The sequence below is a fragment of the Harmonia axyridis genome, chromosome 2, assembly GCF_914767665.1.
Source record: "Harmonia axyridis chromosome 2, icHarAxyr1.1, whole genome shotgun sequence".
Lineage (NCBI taxonomy): Eukaryota > Metazoa > Arthropoda > Insecta > Coleoptera > Coccinellidae > Harmonia > Harmonia axyridis.
In genome coordinates, this window is record NC_059502.1 from 56,880,392 (window position 1) to 56,896,707 (window position 16,316).

The 16,316-nt window shown below is 36.4% G+C and overlaps 1 protein-coding gene across 3 annotated transcripts in view; it reads left to right on the plus strand.

Annotated features, from left to right (window-relative positions):
• The window catches only part of LOC123673902 (WD repeat-containing protein 47), a 126,942-nt gene that overhangs the window by 23,775 nt on the left and 86,851 nt on the right, over positions 1–16,316 (plus strand). For all 3 annotated transcript variants that reach the window (XM_045608659.1, XM_045608658.1, XM_045608657.1), the window contains exons 2-3: positions 6,358–6,724; positions 9,655–10,886. In XM_045608659.1, coding sequence (XP_045464615.1) covers positions 6,377–6,724; positions 9,655–10,886 — 1,580 coding nt within the window. In that variant the 5' untranslated portion in view covers positions 6,358–6,376. The remainder of the gene's footprint in view (positions 1–6,357; positions 6,725–9,654; positions 10,887–16,316) is intronic.

The window sequence follows — 16,316 nt, forward strand, 5'->3', positions numbered from 1 at the left end:
CCACAGCTCCTGGACATCATGGTTGTTCAATTCAGGAATGAGAAAGTTAGTAATCATGGCTCTATACCGATCACCATTGTCTAATCATGATGAATTGCCAAACTAAATTGAGAATAAATCACTTGACAGCTGTTAAATCGGTCGCCATCTTGAACAGTAATGCCAACTTAAAGAAATATACCTCGAAAAAAAAACACCTTATACATTTCTGGTATGAAGATTCGTCGTCGTCCTATACTACCTATAATACACTTGACTAACTGCGTTTGGAGTCACAATCTGAATTTTACGGAATTCCTCAAGATGGCATTATTCACAAGATAGCATTATTCATCTTATCGATTCGATGTCTCAGTTATTTCCGCTAGAGATGGGCATCAGAGATATTGAAAAATGCCATTATGTTTTTCTTTTTGTTTCAAATTCCTGGTGAATATTAAAACATTACCAATAAAATTATTTTTATTTTCATTTAATTTTCAAGATTTTATTTTAATACGTGTATCTTCAAAAAAATCAAGATATCAAAGTGAAATGAAAACTGGAAGATGGCGAAAAGGATGGTCCTTGTAATAAACAGAGCGTTTACTCTACTAATTTTCCACAGGGTGCTGAGAAATTGAAGTACAAATACATGGTTTTTTTACCATGTATAAATAAGCTATCAAAATCACAATAACGTTGTCGAATTTAAGTTTTTTTAAACTCAACACTATGTGAACAGTAATGTTTGAAAAATTTTCTTTATAAAACTGAATAACCTTCTCAAATATTGCGGTGCCTTTTTTAAACAACAGTTGGGATATTCTGTAAGGATCGAAAAGGATCACTGATGTATAAAATTTGTACTATCTGTGATATTCGTGTTTTAGATTTGAGTAGCCGCTTAAAATCAAACGTAAAGCGTTTCACCACATGTAGAAGAGGCGAAAGAGATGCTTTATGCATCCAGGGTTGGTTCTCAGAGAGCTCATGAAATATTGAGGATCCAATTTTCTACGAGTGGACGTTTCATCTTTCGAGTACGTTGTGAATGAGGGTTTTTTTCGCTTTTCAAATCCTTTTTTATCGAGATCCTGAAAGGTACTCTGAATGATGAAAATATTGATGTGAAACCTACAGGGTCAGTCTTGAAATCAAAGGATTTTTATTTTAATGTAAGTATAAAAAAAACGATAGAAGCATCGACGGCATTCATTCATTCGATAATATTGCTATTATTTCCATATTCGGCGAAAATTTACACAAAGTTTTCAGTGATGCTGGACATTGTTATACATATACTCGCAAAATTTCATCTGGGTGAAATCTTATGTCACTAAAATATTGTGTTTTTTTCAATATTTTGCTTGAGTTTGCTTTGATTCTTATGATGCAATAGATATACACGAAATTTTGTTCAGGCTTGATACTATGATATTTTATCTAAACGTAAAATACTAATTCTGTTGGATCTGTTGTTAATTGAAATACTAAGGTCTTTTCCCATATTTTTCTCAAATTTCTTCTGATTCCGAGTCGATCATCCTAAAATTACGTACGTAGCTTGAAACTGCCATCCTCATTTTTTTTTTGTGATATTTGATGTTGAAATAAACGACATAAATGATACGAGGGTGATTGAAAACAACTAGGTGGAAATAATTAAAGGAAAAATTTATTGCAAATGAATTTGAACTATATCCATAAGATTTTTTCGATATTACTTCTTTTTTTTTGTGACATCTGCTAAGATTGTCTACTGCTCTGCTTTGTCTTTGAAATAATAATAATAGGTCAAAAGATTTTTCGAGGTCACCAGAATATTCATAGTCCAGAGGTCTTCATTTGAAAAAAATATCATAAATATTCCGCTTGAATACGTGGTTCAAATATTAATTCGAAATTCTTACCTATAAACGTACTTCCGCTACTGCACTAAATAAACTCCTCATCATAATTGAGGAATGTTTCACTAATAGTTATTTTTGTCCAATTTTGAAACCATGGTTTCGGATTTGTTGATCTTTCTTCACATAAAAATTTTCTCTTCGTCTCAAACTCTACATACATTTCATGATTCTATTTTACACTAACTTTCCTCAGGAAAATGTCATACTCTCATTCCAAACAGTGGCGTACCCAACATAAGCCTGGGGGTATGATAAAGAGTTATAAACGGAAAAAAAATTGGTTATCGGTTTCTAATGTCCTTTGACACTTCTTGAGATTGATTTTCATTAGAATTGTTGGCTATTATATTCAAACTCGAGAATCTTGAAAATTCGACTTCACCAATTTTCCTTCTTTTGAAGAATTTTTCCGAATAAATGTGCTTAACCATAACAAGATTTGGATTAGTTTTGAGATCATGCAACACACATCAAAAGTCGAACACGGAATATAATAGATAAAATAATAGGAAATATTCAAACTAATCAACAAAATATACTAAAACTACTGACCCATATCTTTGCGAGTGAAAAAGTGCCGACAAAGAGATTATTTGCGACAAAGGGATAATTAGACATAATATGGTATTATTTATTCACTTTAGGGTCCAAAAAATTGGAGAAATCATGAGTGCCGAAGATTCAAATCGAGTAGTTCGTAGCTTTTACTAAAGAAACTCATTAATTTTTACGCTATTGTTTATCATCAATTTGGCATTTATGACAGATCTTCCCCTTTGATATAACCGCAGGTTGATGATTTCGTTGATTCAATTTTTGCACGATTAAATTATTGAGCGTTTTGACTTATGAAGGATATTCCTTCTTAGAGGATATAACCCCCTTATCCCTTATATGTGTTACGTTTCAACCAAATTATATTGATTTTGATGAGAGATGGTCATCTGGATATTGATTTGGAGGAACATGAAACTATCGTCTAAATATATGGCCACTACCAATTATATTGATTGCTAGTGTATCTCTTTCGGGTCAATAATAGGCAGTTCCGTTCAATAATTGCATTGTATCGGTGCACGACACTCGTCATATATTATTATGTTTCTTTTTTTCGGCGTACGAAATTAAATATCGTCTTGATCGTCTTCGTCGTTTTTTTTTCGTTAGGTACCTTCTGTGTTATTTTGAAGCTCGTGTTTGATCTTATGAATTTATGTTCAATGAGAAACTGTATGTAGTGTGTGAAAATGGATGATCATTCGAAACCTAACACGTGAGTAATTAGGTATTTTCTTGAATAATATATTAAGATTTAAATTAAAACATTGATGTGAAAATCCAGTTCAATAGGCTACCCCCAGGTGGCACTAAAACATTCAGTATGTCGATTTCATGTTCTTAATGTGGGAACCATTCCCCGATGAAGTTTTACTTGCCGGTTTCACCCCTAAATAATTAAACTTCCTTGAAAGTTCCTTGACCTACTAATGACCTTCATTTCGTTATTGCATTAAAGATGAAGCAAGTTCGAAACTATAGAGTTCTCTCACGATTAATTACTTATGTTTACTTTCGTGAGCTTAATTCTTTATCAAAACACATACTCATAAATCCTAATGCTAACTTTTCAATATGGGGTTTATGTGGTTTGAGTTCCTTTCAAATCGTTGGGGAGTGCTTGGCTTGTAAGAGTAAACAATGCCATTGTAAAGATAATGGCGTTTTCATTCTAATCCAAGACGCATTCAGCAAAATCTTCTAGATATTGGTAGTCCCACCAAAGTAGTTTTGGACGATAGAGATATAGATGGAAGCCCGAACCGTTCTGCAAGATTCTGCGAACTGATTCACCTCTCAATATTGGTTCTTATGTGTGTCTTCTAGCTAAATGATTAGGGTTCTCAATGAAGGCAAAACAGTTTCTCCGATGAGGCCTCTACTTCTTCAGAAACAAAATTTCTTATTTCCTTGCAATTTTAACACCTGTCCAAAGTATCAACTATCTACTCATACAGACGTCTAACACCACCTTTATTAAAGTTTGAGTAGAATATTCTGAGACTAGTTTTCTGAATTGGGGTGTAATAACTCTGACAAAGAAAACTCCTTTTCAGTTTTTACAGTTGATACACAGGTCTAATACCACCTTCATTGAAGATAGTATAAGATCCTGAGGCTTGTTTTCTGAAAGGGGGTGTAATTACTGTGACAAAGGAAACCCCTTCTCCTTTTACAATATATTAAAACTGCTTTCAGGGATATGATTGAATGAAAATTTTAAAGTTGTACCTTTAAAATGATAGTGGACATCAGAATTCAAAAGTTCCATTGGAATGAATATGTAAAATTTTACACTTATAGATCTAGTTCATTTGAATATGCAAAATTATTGTCATTAATCCTTCTCGGTTATGTAGCCTTTGAATTAAAAAAATAATCTTATATAAGTTGAAAAGGTACCAACCTTGATATAATAATAATAATAATAAAGGTTTTTATTCAATTAATTCAATGAAAAACAATAACAAAACTCTTACAACTATAGAAATAATTGATATCTCGTTCCAATGAAAGGAAACTCGTACACTATCGGTGATCATCATGATTCTTTTTACTATGCCCCCTAAACCTAAATCTTGATGATCACTGATAGTGTATGAGTTTCCTTCCAATATTTAAAAACTTTCCATACTCTTGCAAAAAACACCGTAATTTGTGAAGGATACCATTAACATTTGATTTTGGGATAAGTGGTTCCTCGATATACGGTGAACGTTCAGCTTCCTCGGTAGCTCTGTTGGTAAGAGCACCCGACTAGTGATTCGGAGGTTGTTGGTTCGAGTCCCGTTCGAGGAGGTACTTTTTCCGGAATCGAAAACTTGGCTGCTATTATTATTACATCAAAACAAGGTGCCTTTCAACTACCTTTCCATTTAATATTTTAGAGGTTGTTGTCATCACGGTCACAGGGTTGATACAAATTGATTGGAACTAACCGTATAAAATTTCCCCACGCGAACCTCTGAATTTTTTCTGGTTGTACCTGTTCAAATTGCCACCTTGTATATTATATGGTGATTGATTACTTGAGAATAATTATTGTTTTAGATATTCAACAATTTAAATTTAGTATCATGTCAAGCCTGATGTACAAAAATGGCCGCTATAACAAATTTGATAATTTCTATTTATTTCCTGGTAAGGTTTCATATTTCCTGAACTTCAAGATCCAACTTCTTGAGAGTTGAACTGCAATTCTCATCCATCCAAATCACCCCACACAATCAAATATTCGATGAAAATGGGAAGATAATTAATTCGATAAGGAACTACTATCATTTCCCAAGTTAGACAAGAAAATGAACGACTGAAAATCCGTTAAAACATGTTGAAACATGAGCACGCAGCTCAAGAACTCTATGAAGGACATTGGCTTCTCGAACCTTATAACCTTTAAGGGTGTACACTACCGTTTTTAAATAGATTCTTCAGCCCAGATTCCTTTCGATACTGTACTGAAATCGCTTGGTCGATTCTTTCAGTTTTTGGGAGAAACTTTTGTATACACTCGTATAATCAGAGAGTTTATTGTAAACTTTTTTGAACGAGAACACTAGATTTCTGTGCCATTTTTTTCATCTTGGAGTGAAAATGTGCCGTATAATGTTTTAATTTCAGAGCTCTAACATCAGTATTAAGGGAGATATACATTTTTTTGGATATCGCCATTTTTCTAATTTTCGCTTTTAACTCGAAAACAAAAGAAGCTGGCAAAAATGAATAGTACTCTTGTTAGTTTCTCAGAAAAAGAGAACGAGAATGGGGTGTAAGATATTGTCTATCTCCTCTGATTTAAAAATTGTAGTGCTAAAACATCGGAAGCTGCCCACCATGTCTTCTTCTTCTTAATTTAAGCCTAGGGCTTGTATATTACACTTGATCCTCGGTGGATGTAGATATCCAGGAGTCTTTCCAGCGCTTAGGGGTCTGCCGACTGGTCTTTTGATACCTGGGATTCCGTCTCGGGCTATCCTAGCAATTCTGCCTGCGTCCATTCTGCTGACGTGGTCGTTCCAATATCGTCGTCGTTTTCTTCCCCACTTAGTATGTCCTGAGTCTGGCATTCCTCTCGGATGGCTTATCTTCATTTCCGTCGTTCTTAAGATGGACTTTGTTCTCTTGTTATCTGCTCGAGTTTCTATGCCGTACGTCTTGATGGGTCGAACACAAGTTTTGTAGATCCTGGCTTTCGAATGTTTACTCATATGTTTGTTGTTGAATATGTAGTCGCGAAGTGCACCGGCAACCCTGCATGCTTTATCTGCCTGTTTACACCATGTACACACTTGAATTCATTGCAACTTCCCGAAAATCATAAATTTGTAGATAGTGGCGCCATGTAACATGTTGAGCCCTGATTCACCTCGTATTCTGTCAGCTTAACATATCTTTTTCGTTTTCGCAGATTGAAGATCCGCTACGTTATGCCCTCGGCGAGGCTGACTCTTCGGGAGGAGGACGTGGTGAGACTGGCCCTGGAATTCCTGCACAACCGCGAGCTCCACATCTCCCAGCTGAGCCTCGAGCGCGAGACCGGCGTCATCAACGGCAACTACTCGGACGACGTGCTGTTCCTGCGACAGCTGATCCTGGACGGGCAATGGGACGACGTCCTGGAGTTCATACAGCCCCTGGAGGCGTTGCAGACGTTCGACATGAGGAAGTTCACCTACGCGATACTGAAACACAAGTACATCGAGCTGCTCTGCATCAAATCCGAGGCGAATGGACAGGGTGGCAACGTGGACAACGCGGTTGAGGAAGTCGTCAAGGTGGGTGTTGTTATTTGTTGCGATAACTTCGGGTTGAACCTGAGGCCAAAAAATTTTTTTTTTACCTTTGCGTACAACTTTGCTTCCTTCGTTTTTTTTAGGGAATTTTTCGAGGCTTTATTTTAATAAACTGGTTATACATTTATGATTCAAAGTACCTATTTTCGATCGCTGACCACTACTTTCTTCCATCTTTCGGGTAGCGTACGAATCCCGCGTTGAAAAAATTGGTCATATTTTGAAGCAATCCACGAATCGATCCAATTTTTAATTTCTTCATAAGATCGGAAGTGCTGGTCAGCCAGGCCGTGTGCCACTGATAGAAACGAGTGATAGTCCGAGGGAGCAACGTTTGGAGAATACGGCGAGAGGGGTAGGACTTCCCATTTCAAAATTTCCAAGTATGTCTTGACCACTTTCGAATCATGAAATCGAATATTGTCACGCGCTAAAATCACTTTATCATGTTTCTCGGTGTATTGCGGCCGTTTGTTCTTCAAAGCTCAGCTCAAACGCATTAAATGCGTTCGATAGCAATCGCCTGTGATTGGTTTTTACAACTCATAATACACTACGCCGAGCTGGTTCAAACAAATACTGAGAAAGACCTTGAAACCGTGAATATTCGATTTGGCCGTCGACGTGGAGGCATCGCCGGCATATCGCCATGAATTTTTGCGCTTGGGATTACCGTAATGAACCCATTCTTCGTATCCAGTCACAATGAGATTCAGAAATCCTTCCGTCTCTGCCTTGCAAGCAACTGTTCACCAGGAAATAAACGCCGTTCAACATCACTCGACTTCAACTAGTATGGCACTAAATTTATTTGTTTCTCATTTGTAAACGTCAGTTTCCAAAAACACAATATTAATCAAGAAAGTTTATTTTATCAAGTCACTAACTTGTAAAACTGACAGTTAACTTGCAAAATTTTTACAAGTTAGTAGAATTATTTACATTAGAAAAATTTGTTTTATCGTCATATATGTTGCACTTTCCATGTCGGTATGTCAAAAAAAATCTTAGGCTTTCTGTTCCAGGAGGCCGAAGATTTACATATTTTCTGTATAACATGCAAGGCTTGAAGCTGCAGCCATCATCGGTTATGGTGAATCTTCTTGTTGTTAAATTTTTTGTTTGCCGCAATGTCACAATAACGTATTTTCTCATATCTTCTACATCATTCATGTTTAAGGAGAGAATTTCGTCACATCGACAACATCCAAAAATCCCAAATATTGTTATAATTTTCGCCAGCAACCACTGGTCATCAGGAGCATGTAAAAGAAATTGTTCAGCCTCTTCTTTACTTAATACCTTGGCCTTTTTTGTCGTATAACGATCATTTTTTCGTTTCAGAAACGCTATTACCTTTTGAAATCTGCAAATGACAGCTAAACGTCATATTTTTCAATAAATTTTTTAAGGAAAACAAACCTGCAAACAGGTTTCTTTCATTTCCTAGCAGCTTTTCAGCATATACCATTTTGCCCATAAAGTATTAGGGCTGAATCTAGCTGATAGTTGATTCAACAAAACATCTTCAGTTACCCCAATCACACTATTTTTGTTTTGCCACTTTTTGAAGTCGTCGTATTCTCGCTTGTACCTTGAAGCTGATTTTGCAGGTAATAAACTTGAAGGTACACTACTGGCTGCCTTAATAATTTCTTTTGGTACATTCATTCTCGCTTTCGCCAAAACAAATGTAAAGAAAAATAAACAGACATGTTCATGGCAACGCTTCCATAGCTTACATAGACATGTCTATGATAGCTTACGACATTTGAGACAAATTATTGAGATTTTTTTGGAATTTATCTAACCTTTTTACAAATGAGAAACAAATAAAATATAAAACAATACACGCAAGGTAACGGGTTTTACTGGCTCAAGGAGGTAACTGACTCGCCTGCGGCTCGTCAATTATATCCTCCATTCGCCAGTAAAAACCCTCTTACCTTGCTAGTAATGTTATATACTATTCATTGTTTCGAATCATTCCCATGACTTTCAGACTTGATGCTTATTGCGTTACTTCTAATAATCCTGCCTATTCTTGTTGCATTTGACACGAGTCTTGATTAAGTAATGCCTTCAATTCTGTATCTTCGAAAACCTTCTATTTTTCACCGCCACGTTGGTCTTCGACGTCAAAATCGACGTTCTTGAAGCGTTGAAACCATTGTTGGCAAGATCTTTCACTAATAGCGGCTTCACCATAGGTATTTGAAAGCATTTGATAAGCCTCAGTCGCAGAATTTTTCTACATCTCATTACCTCTGTAAGTCGAATTTAATCAAGAAGGACCTGTATAACTCGAACTACGTCTAAGTCAAACTATACGTAACTCGAAGAGGAACCTTGGCCCCATGATATTTCCAGTAAACGAGAGTCCACTGCATATTTGAATTCACCACTATGCCAGAGTATTCCAAGTTTTCAGAAATGTATGAGGGAGTAGGGCCAGCAGGCAATTTTGTGTCGTACCAGTTCTTTTGAATAGATCCCAGTTGATCGTCATATCATAGTATGTGTTGATATGGTCACGTTCATTGGCCGAAATAATACCACGTAGCAGCATGTACTAGTGGTAGATTCTAATTTTATTTTCTTCAGTTATTATACTGTTCAGCATCGATATCACCCTCTTACCCTGAGTATTTTCGTCGCGTATAGCATCATCGAGCATTTTCGATCTTCAGACCAAGATATTTTTAGCCCGTGCAGAGTTCAATAGCCTGGTACCTATGAAGAGAGATAAATCTTGGTTCTGATCACCAATACACATTTATTTGGTCTTTTGCATGTTTACTGTAATATTCCAGTTTTCCTTCATATCGGCTTCTTCACATCTTTTTTTTCTTCATTTTGATCAACTTAACGATTGTTAATAAAAGTCTGATTAAACCTCATGACTCTTCCAGGTGCTGAACGACCTAGAGAAATACGCCCCGTCCAAGGAAGAGTACTCCACCCTCTGCCTGCTCCTCACGCTGCCCAGACTGACCGATCACCTGCAGTACAAGGACTGGAATCCGAGCAACGCGCGCGTCCAATGCTTCCGCGAGATCTACCCCCTAGTCTCCGATTTCCTACCGGGCGATCACAAATCGACCGACGTAAACGCCAACACCACCGCCAAAAACGACCGCCTCATACAGCTTGTCATCAAGGGCATCCTGTACGAGTCCTGCGTCAACTACTGCCAGGCCAAGGCCACCGGTTCCACCGACTCCCAGAATCAAGAGATGAACTTCTCGCGACTGTTGGACGGCTCGGTCGGCTTCAGCGACTCCGACCTAAGCCTCCTGAGCTGGCTGCAGAGCGTGCCGCACGAGACCTTCTCCGTGCCGTTCGAACAGAAGACCTTGAACGTCGACGTTGAGAGGTTGGAGAGGCCGTCCCTGGAGACCTCGTGGGCCGAGCACATGCTGATCACGCCGATCAAGCCGAAGACCTTCCCGCACTCCGCGATGCCCTTCACCAGGCCCAAGTCCGCGGCCGACATCATGACCAGATCTCTGATGCCGGTCCTGGACGGGATGGCCTACGGGGCCGGCGCCACGACGCACCACAACGGCAACCCAAGAGCGATGGCCATGAGCACCGGCGACATAGCCACCGGCGGCCCCATGACCAGGAGCAGCTTCGCCAGCTTCCACCTGACCGGCATCAAGAACAACAAGCTGATGAACTCGTCGGTGGACAGGCTGTTCGAGAACGAGGGCGAAGTGTTCCTCAGCAACAGCTACGCGGAGTTTCAGCAGCTGCCCTCGATCCAGGAACAGACCAGCACGCCGATGATGCTGAAGAACCGGGCGGACTCCAGGAGTCCGGACCAGAGGGCGTCGAACGTGTCGACCCCCGAGCACAGGGGCAGGGAATCCCCGGCCTCTACGATAAGGTCGAGCAGGAGGGATTCGTTGAACGAGAAGCACAGGGAGGCGGCGGGACCGCCTCCGAACTTGGTGCAAGCGGCGGCCGCGGCGCAGATCGTGAACGAGTCTCCGTACGAGCAGAACTTCCAGGGCGATCTGCTGAAGGAGTACCAGAGGCAGAAGCAGAAGTTGCAGGACACGCTGAACGCGAGGGAGAGGGAGCGGGAGGAGTTGTGGAGGCAGATCAATAGCAACGGGAATGAATACTTGGATAACTGGTGAGTAAAAGCAGGGGGTTTTGCGATTGGGCTAAAAGATTTTTTTCATTTGGTTATCTTATATGTTGGGTTATGTGGTACCGAAGAGCTTAAAAAAAAAGCGAAACCCGTCTATCGCTACTCATATTGTGAATAACTTTTAGACTATATTCTGCTAGTTCGATTTTTTTCAATGATCACTATATCGCTCCACCATTAATGTGCGATTTTTTTATTGTTTCTGATGATAACAATTGAATATGATGTTTATTTGGTATAACGTACACATTAATTTTCATAATAGAGTCTAATTACAAACAGTTTCAGTGTAACTTATATGAGTATGCTTCAGTTCGTAAAGATCATCTTGAAAAACATACTGACTCTGTTCATTTTAAATCGAAGCAACATAATTGTCACCTGTGTGAATATGCCACCAATTGGAAACATAATCTTGATAGTCATATAGATTCTGTTCTTGAATTCAAAGCAGCATAAGTGTCATCTATTTGTGATTATGTCTCCAATCAAAAGAACGCTGTTGAAAAATATGTAATTGCTATTCAAGTGAATTCTAAACAAAAAAAATGTCATTCATGTGATTTTGTTTCAAATGACATGGATAATCTAAAAGAACATATGGATTCTGTTCATTTGAAAGTTGTCTTCATGGAATCATGTCATATAGGAGTAATTTAGGTTTGGTTAATGAATAAAATGAGTGAATTATAACAGTGGTATGATACTTTTGGTTTAGCATCTCCAATTCAAGTTAAAAAAATGCAGATCAATATCGAATCATAACAGATGTTAATAGTTCAGCAAAATGAGTTTAAAATTGTGAATTGTTAAAAGTTTACTACTCTCGATAACTCCGGCTTCTTTAACAACATTATTGGTACCTTGGTTGTCTCTTACTTTATGCATGTACTAGCAAACTTCTTATTCACAAAAAGTAATGAACCAAAACAAGAATCTCCAACAGAAAAACAGCAACATATCCTGATCAAATGTTCGTTATAACATAACAGCAAAAATGTACCATTAATTTCACCTATAGGAAAAAAATTGAATTCCCATGAAATCGGACTTTCAATCAGTGACGGCTCGTGCCCTCGAGATGTGGGTCGGCCACACACACACACACACACATATATATATATATATATATATATATATATATATATATATATATATATATATATATATATATATATATATATATATATATATATATATATATATATATATATATTTTTTTAATTCACACTAGCGTGGTTATATATATATATATATATAAATATATATAAATTTTCCCACACCCCTTATCATACTTATAACTATATAAATAAATATATATAAACAAATAGATTTCCACGTCACCCAAGAGGACGGGTTGGTTTTTTGTTTTTAATGGGAAACCTCACCTAGAATAGCCCTATTATAACCCAATATAAAAATGTAGTTCTCAAATCAATGAAAACTGAAATAAAATGAAACTCTTGAAAAAAGAGAAATAATAAAATATTCAATTACCAACATAAAATATATATTTGAATAAACATAGAGAAAACCTCTCACGAAAACATATAAATAAATGTATAAAATATAAAAAAATCTTATAAAGACCACAAAAAATATTGTGGAAATGACCGCATGTATTCTGGTCGAAAATGTATGAGCTTGCTTACCCTTTATTCATTTTTATAGATCAAATCAATTCGACGATCTTTCTTTGTCGCGAAGTCATCAATTATTTTCTCGAAAAAAATGTTTCCTCTGGCTAGTTCTTTAACTAAACCTCTTTCGATTGATATCAGTGCCAGGTTATTTAAACGGTCTTGAGACATCATGTTCCTACTGAAAGATTTTATTCTTTTGAGCGCTGAAAAACTTCTTTCTACTGACGCGGATGTTGGTGGCAGGGACAAAATCATACAAAATAACTTATATAATTCAGGAACATCGGAAACAATATTATTTGAGAAAATGAATTCCGTAATACCATTCAGCATATTTGAATTGCCGAAGGTAGCATTGTCCCAGTACATGATCAGAAAATCAATACCTAACTACTATCGAACGGCATAAATAAGTTTTTTTCTGATTAAGACGTTATATCCCATAATCAACCATTCATTTGAATATATTTATTATATTTTCATGATCTGAAAATCAATAGCTACTATCGAACGGCATAAATAAGTTCTTTTCTGATTAGGACATAATGTCTCATAATTAACCATTCATTTAATTATCAAATATTTGAAATAAACTGTAAAAAGTTGCTGCTTGACGCTCTGCAATAGGATTACCGGCCAGCCGACCCTGTGTATTGGGAAGCGACCTTACATCGAGTTGTTGTGCCGTTCTACTGAGTGGTCGTATTCTGGGCGTAAGTCGTAGTATCTTTTCCTTTACGTAGCGCTCTCGGTAGCGCTGGTTCCGTAATCGGCTCTCGGCCGACCTAACGTGATGAGATGCTTTCAGTGATATTCCAGGAGTTGCAATTGTATAATTGTAACATTTGTGTTACATTTCAGACCTAATGTTACGGTGTTACGTACAATTCTGGAATAACTTGTTTGGGGTGATGTTACGAAAAGTAACCATTTACGATTGTGGTTTGTTACAATTTATGAAAGGGAATAACAACGCTGGATGCTTTGGAAATCGAATATTAGGTGGGTCCGAAAGAAAATATTGGCCGGTATAAGTTATATTTTCCTGTTCTGAGTGGAAATATTCATTACCGAGGGAATTTGGATATCGAAATCGATAACTCCGATTGAGTTTGAATGAATAGAACTATTTTCTATTTCCTGATAATTTTTGGGTCGGCCCGGCCGACCCTGCCGACCCTGACGAGCCGTCACTGCTTTCAATGAAAAATAATTTCGAGTGTGTTGAAGAATTTCAACATATTTTTTTATTTGGGGTTCATTTCTTGTTGTCAAGCAAATTACTCAATAATTCAGTAACAAAATGATGTTCAGCGATAGCGATTATCAACCTTAAAACGTTTCTGATTATAAATTGTTTCATTTCCAACAATTGCACCAATATAGAAAGATGCCTGGCGATATCATTTTGAGCTCACATATTAAATAATAATCCGAAATATTTTATCCTCTTACCCAAAAAATTTTGTATGTGTATTAATAACTTGACAACAGGGTTCGATAGAAAATCGTTGTCAAAACGATACTTTTAGTGCTGACAAAACAATTTGGAGATTCCAAACTGAATACTGGAAGATGAATTAAGATTCATTGAAATTCTATGAAATCAATATTTCACATAAAGTGAAATCGAATTAGGATAATCTTCAAATCATTAAATAAATAATACAAGAAATCGTGAACTCCAATAATCTTCATGCAAGTTATTAAAATAAATCAAACATCCCAAAGATTATCTAACGAAACTAAATAATAGATTGGGTGTTTCAAAGTAGATCAAATCAATCTCAAACTATCCCCCTCGCCATACGTCGCTCACAATGTGAAATATAGACAAGAAATTTCTCACCAATTTTCTCCTTGCCTAATGAAATAAATTTATTTGGCATTTATCATAAGACTTGCAGGGAAATAATAGTTGTGAAATATTCTTCAACTTGGAATACAAAGTTTTGTATTGATGGTAGCCTATAACCACACTGCTCAGGCAATTATTGTCTTACAATATAATGCTTGCTCTTTATTTCACATCTATTTGAACAGTCAAGGATATTACTTTCGAATTGTTCTTAGTCATTTTTTTTTTTTTGTATAAAAATTCATGAAATTTAGATTTATGCAAAAGCCTCTACTGAGAGGTGTCTTATCACACAGAAAATGGTGCTTATGAATAATCGATTATTTTATTGATATTAATTAATATTGAATATTCTAATTCGATACGATGTGATTTATATTCGGTCGAGTAAGTACCGAAATAAAAATATCGGAAAAAGAATTTCACTAATTTATCAAAAGTAAAGACGTTCATGGTAATTTTTTTTATTATCGCGATATTATACACTCTGAATTATTGCCAGAAGGTGAGACAGTAAATTGAGAATATTATTTGATCGCTTGAGAGATAATGTTCCCAAAAATATTAATATTTTGGGAAAAAGGGGGCTTTTCAAAATTAAACCACTTTTATGTTATTTATAAAGACTATTTTGAATTTGACGAATTTAAATGAATGATACATATCCTGAGTTTTATATTTTGATATCTTTATGGGTCTTTGATTCCAATAAAAGTCTTTTCAAGGTTAAACCGATGATCACATACATTTTTAGTTATTTGTTGTTATCTCAAACATTAACCTAGTGTTGAGTGGTTAAGAGGGGTCTACTCCTTTTCAGTGTTCATTTCAAAAAGAGTTCGTCATTGCAGAAAGTCCTTATTTATCTTCTTTTTTTTTTGGAATAGAAAATAAAGAATTAGATTAATTCTTTATTGAAGAATTAATACATGCATGATATAATTTTACGAACAAACATTTATTTTTTCATGAATTTTCACTTAAAAATTATATACAAAAAAGTTTTAATAGAGGCTGAAAAAACGGTTTTTCTGAAATTAAAATGAAGACGTAAAAACTTATTTTTAAATCTTGCATGTGGCAGAAAAGGACAGTAAATCACGTTCGAATTTCCTTCACTCATCCTGAAAAGTAGTAGAATCTCAAAAACGCCGAGGTGAGAGTAGTAGTTAAACTTTGGCAGATCACAAAAAAGCCACGTGGTATAAATCCCTCTTAAGGTTTCTCCAAAGTTGAAACTAAAAAATTGTGTTTACATTAATAATAGTGTCGTCCTCGGTGTCGTCATTTGCGAAAAAGGGAACATAACATTCACAATTTGTTTATAAACATTATTCATCCATATTCAATCAACAAAGACACCGACAGACGTATTCAATTGAACGTATTCATGATCGATTGAATATGATCTCGTGACGAAATCGTTAATTATAATTCGCAATTATACCAGTCGGTGCCCAATTAGAGCCGACAAAGTCGACTTATACAGTTCTGCATTTGACGCGTAGGCATTGATTTATTGCGCATTGCCATATCGATATCATCCCATCATTCAACTATTGAAATTAGACAGATGAGCCGGTCGAGCACGTATCGGGACTATCCGTGATTTCTCGGCGGTCTTAATGTCATCTTTTTGCGCATTTGTTTTTTGTATAAATTAAGATTCAAAATATAAAATTCAAATGAGTCATCCTTGATGAAGGTTATTCGATATAAAAAAAAATTGTCAAGTGCACCGACTTGACGTCAGGAGCTTTTGAATATTTTCATTAAGATACTTATTGCTCTCTTGGAGACCACGGAACTCTATAAAGGCATATATAGACTTCTGGTGCCAAGTGCATTTTCCTATTTCTTTATATTGAATAACCTTCATCTAAGATGACTCATTTTGAATCTTATTTGATG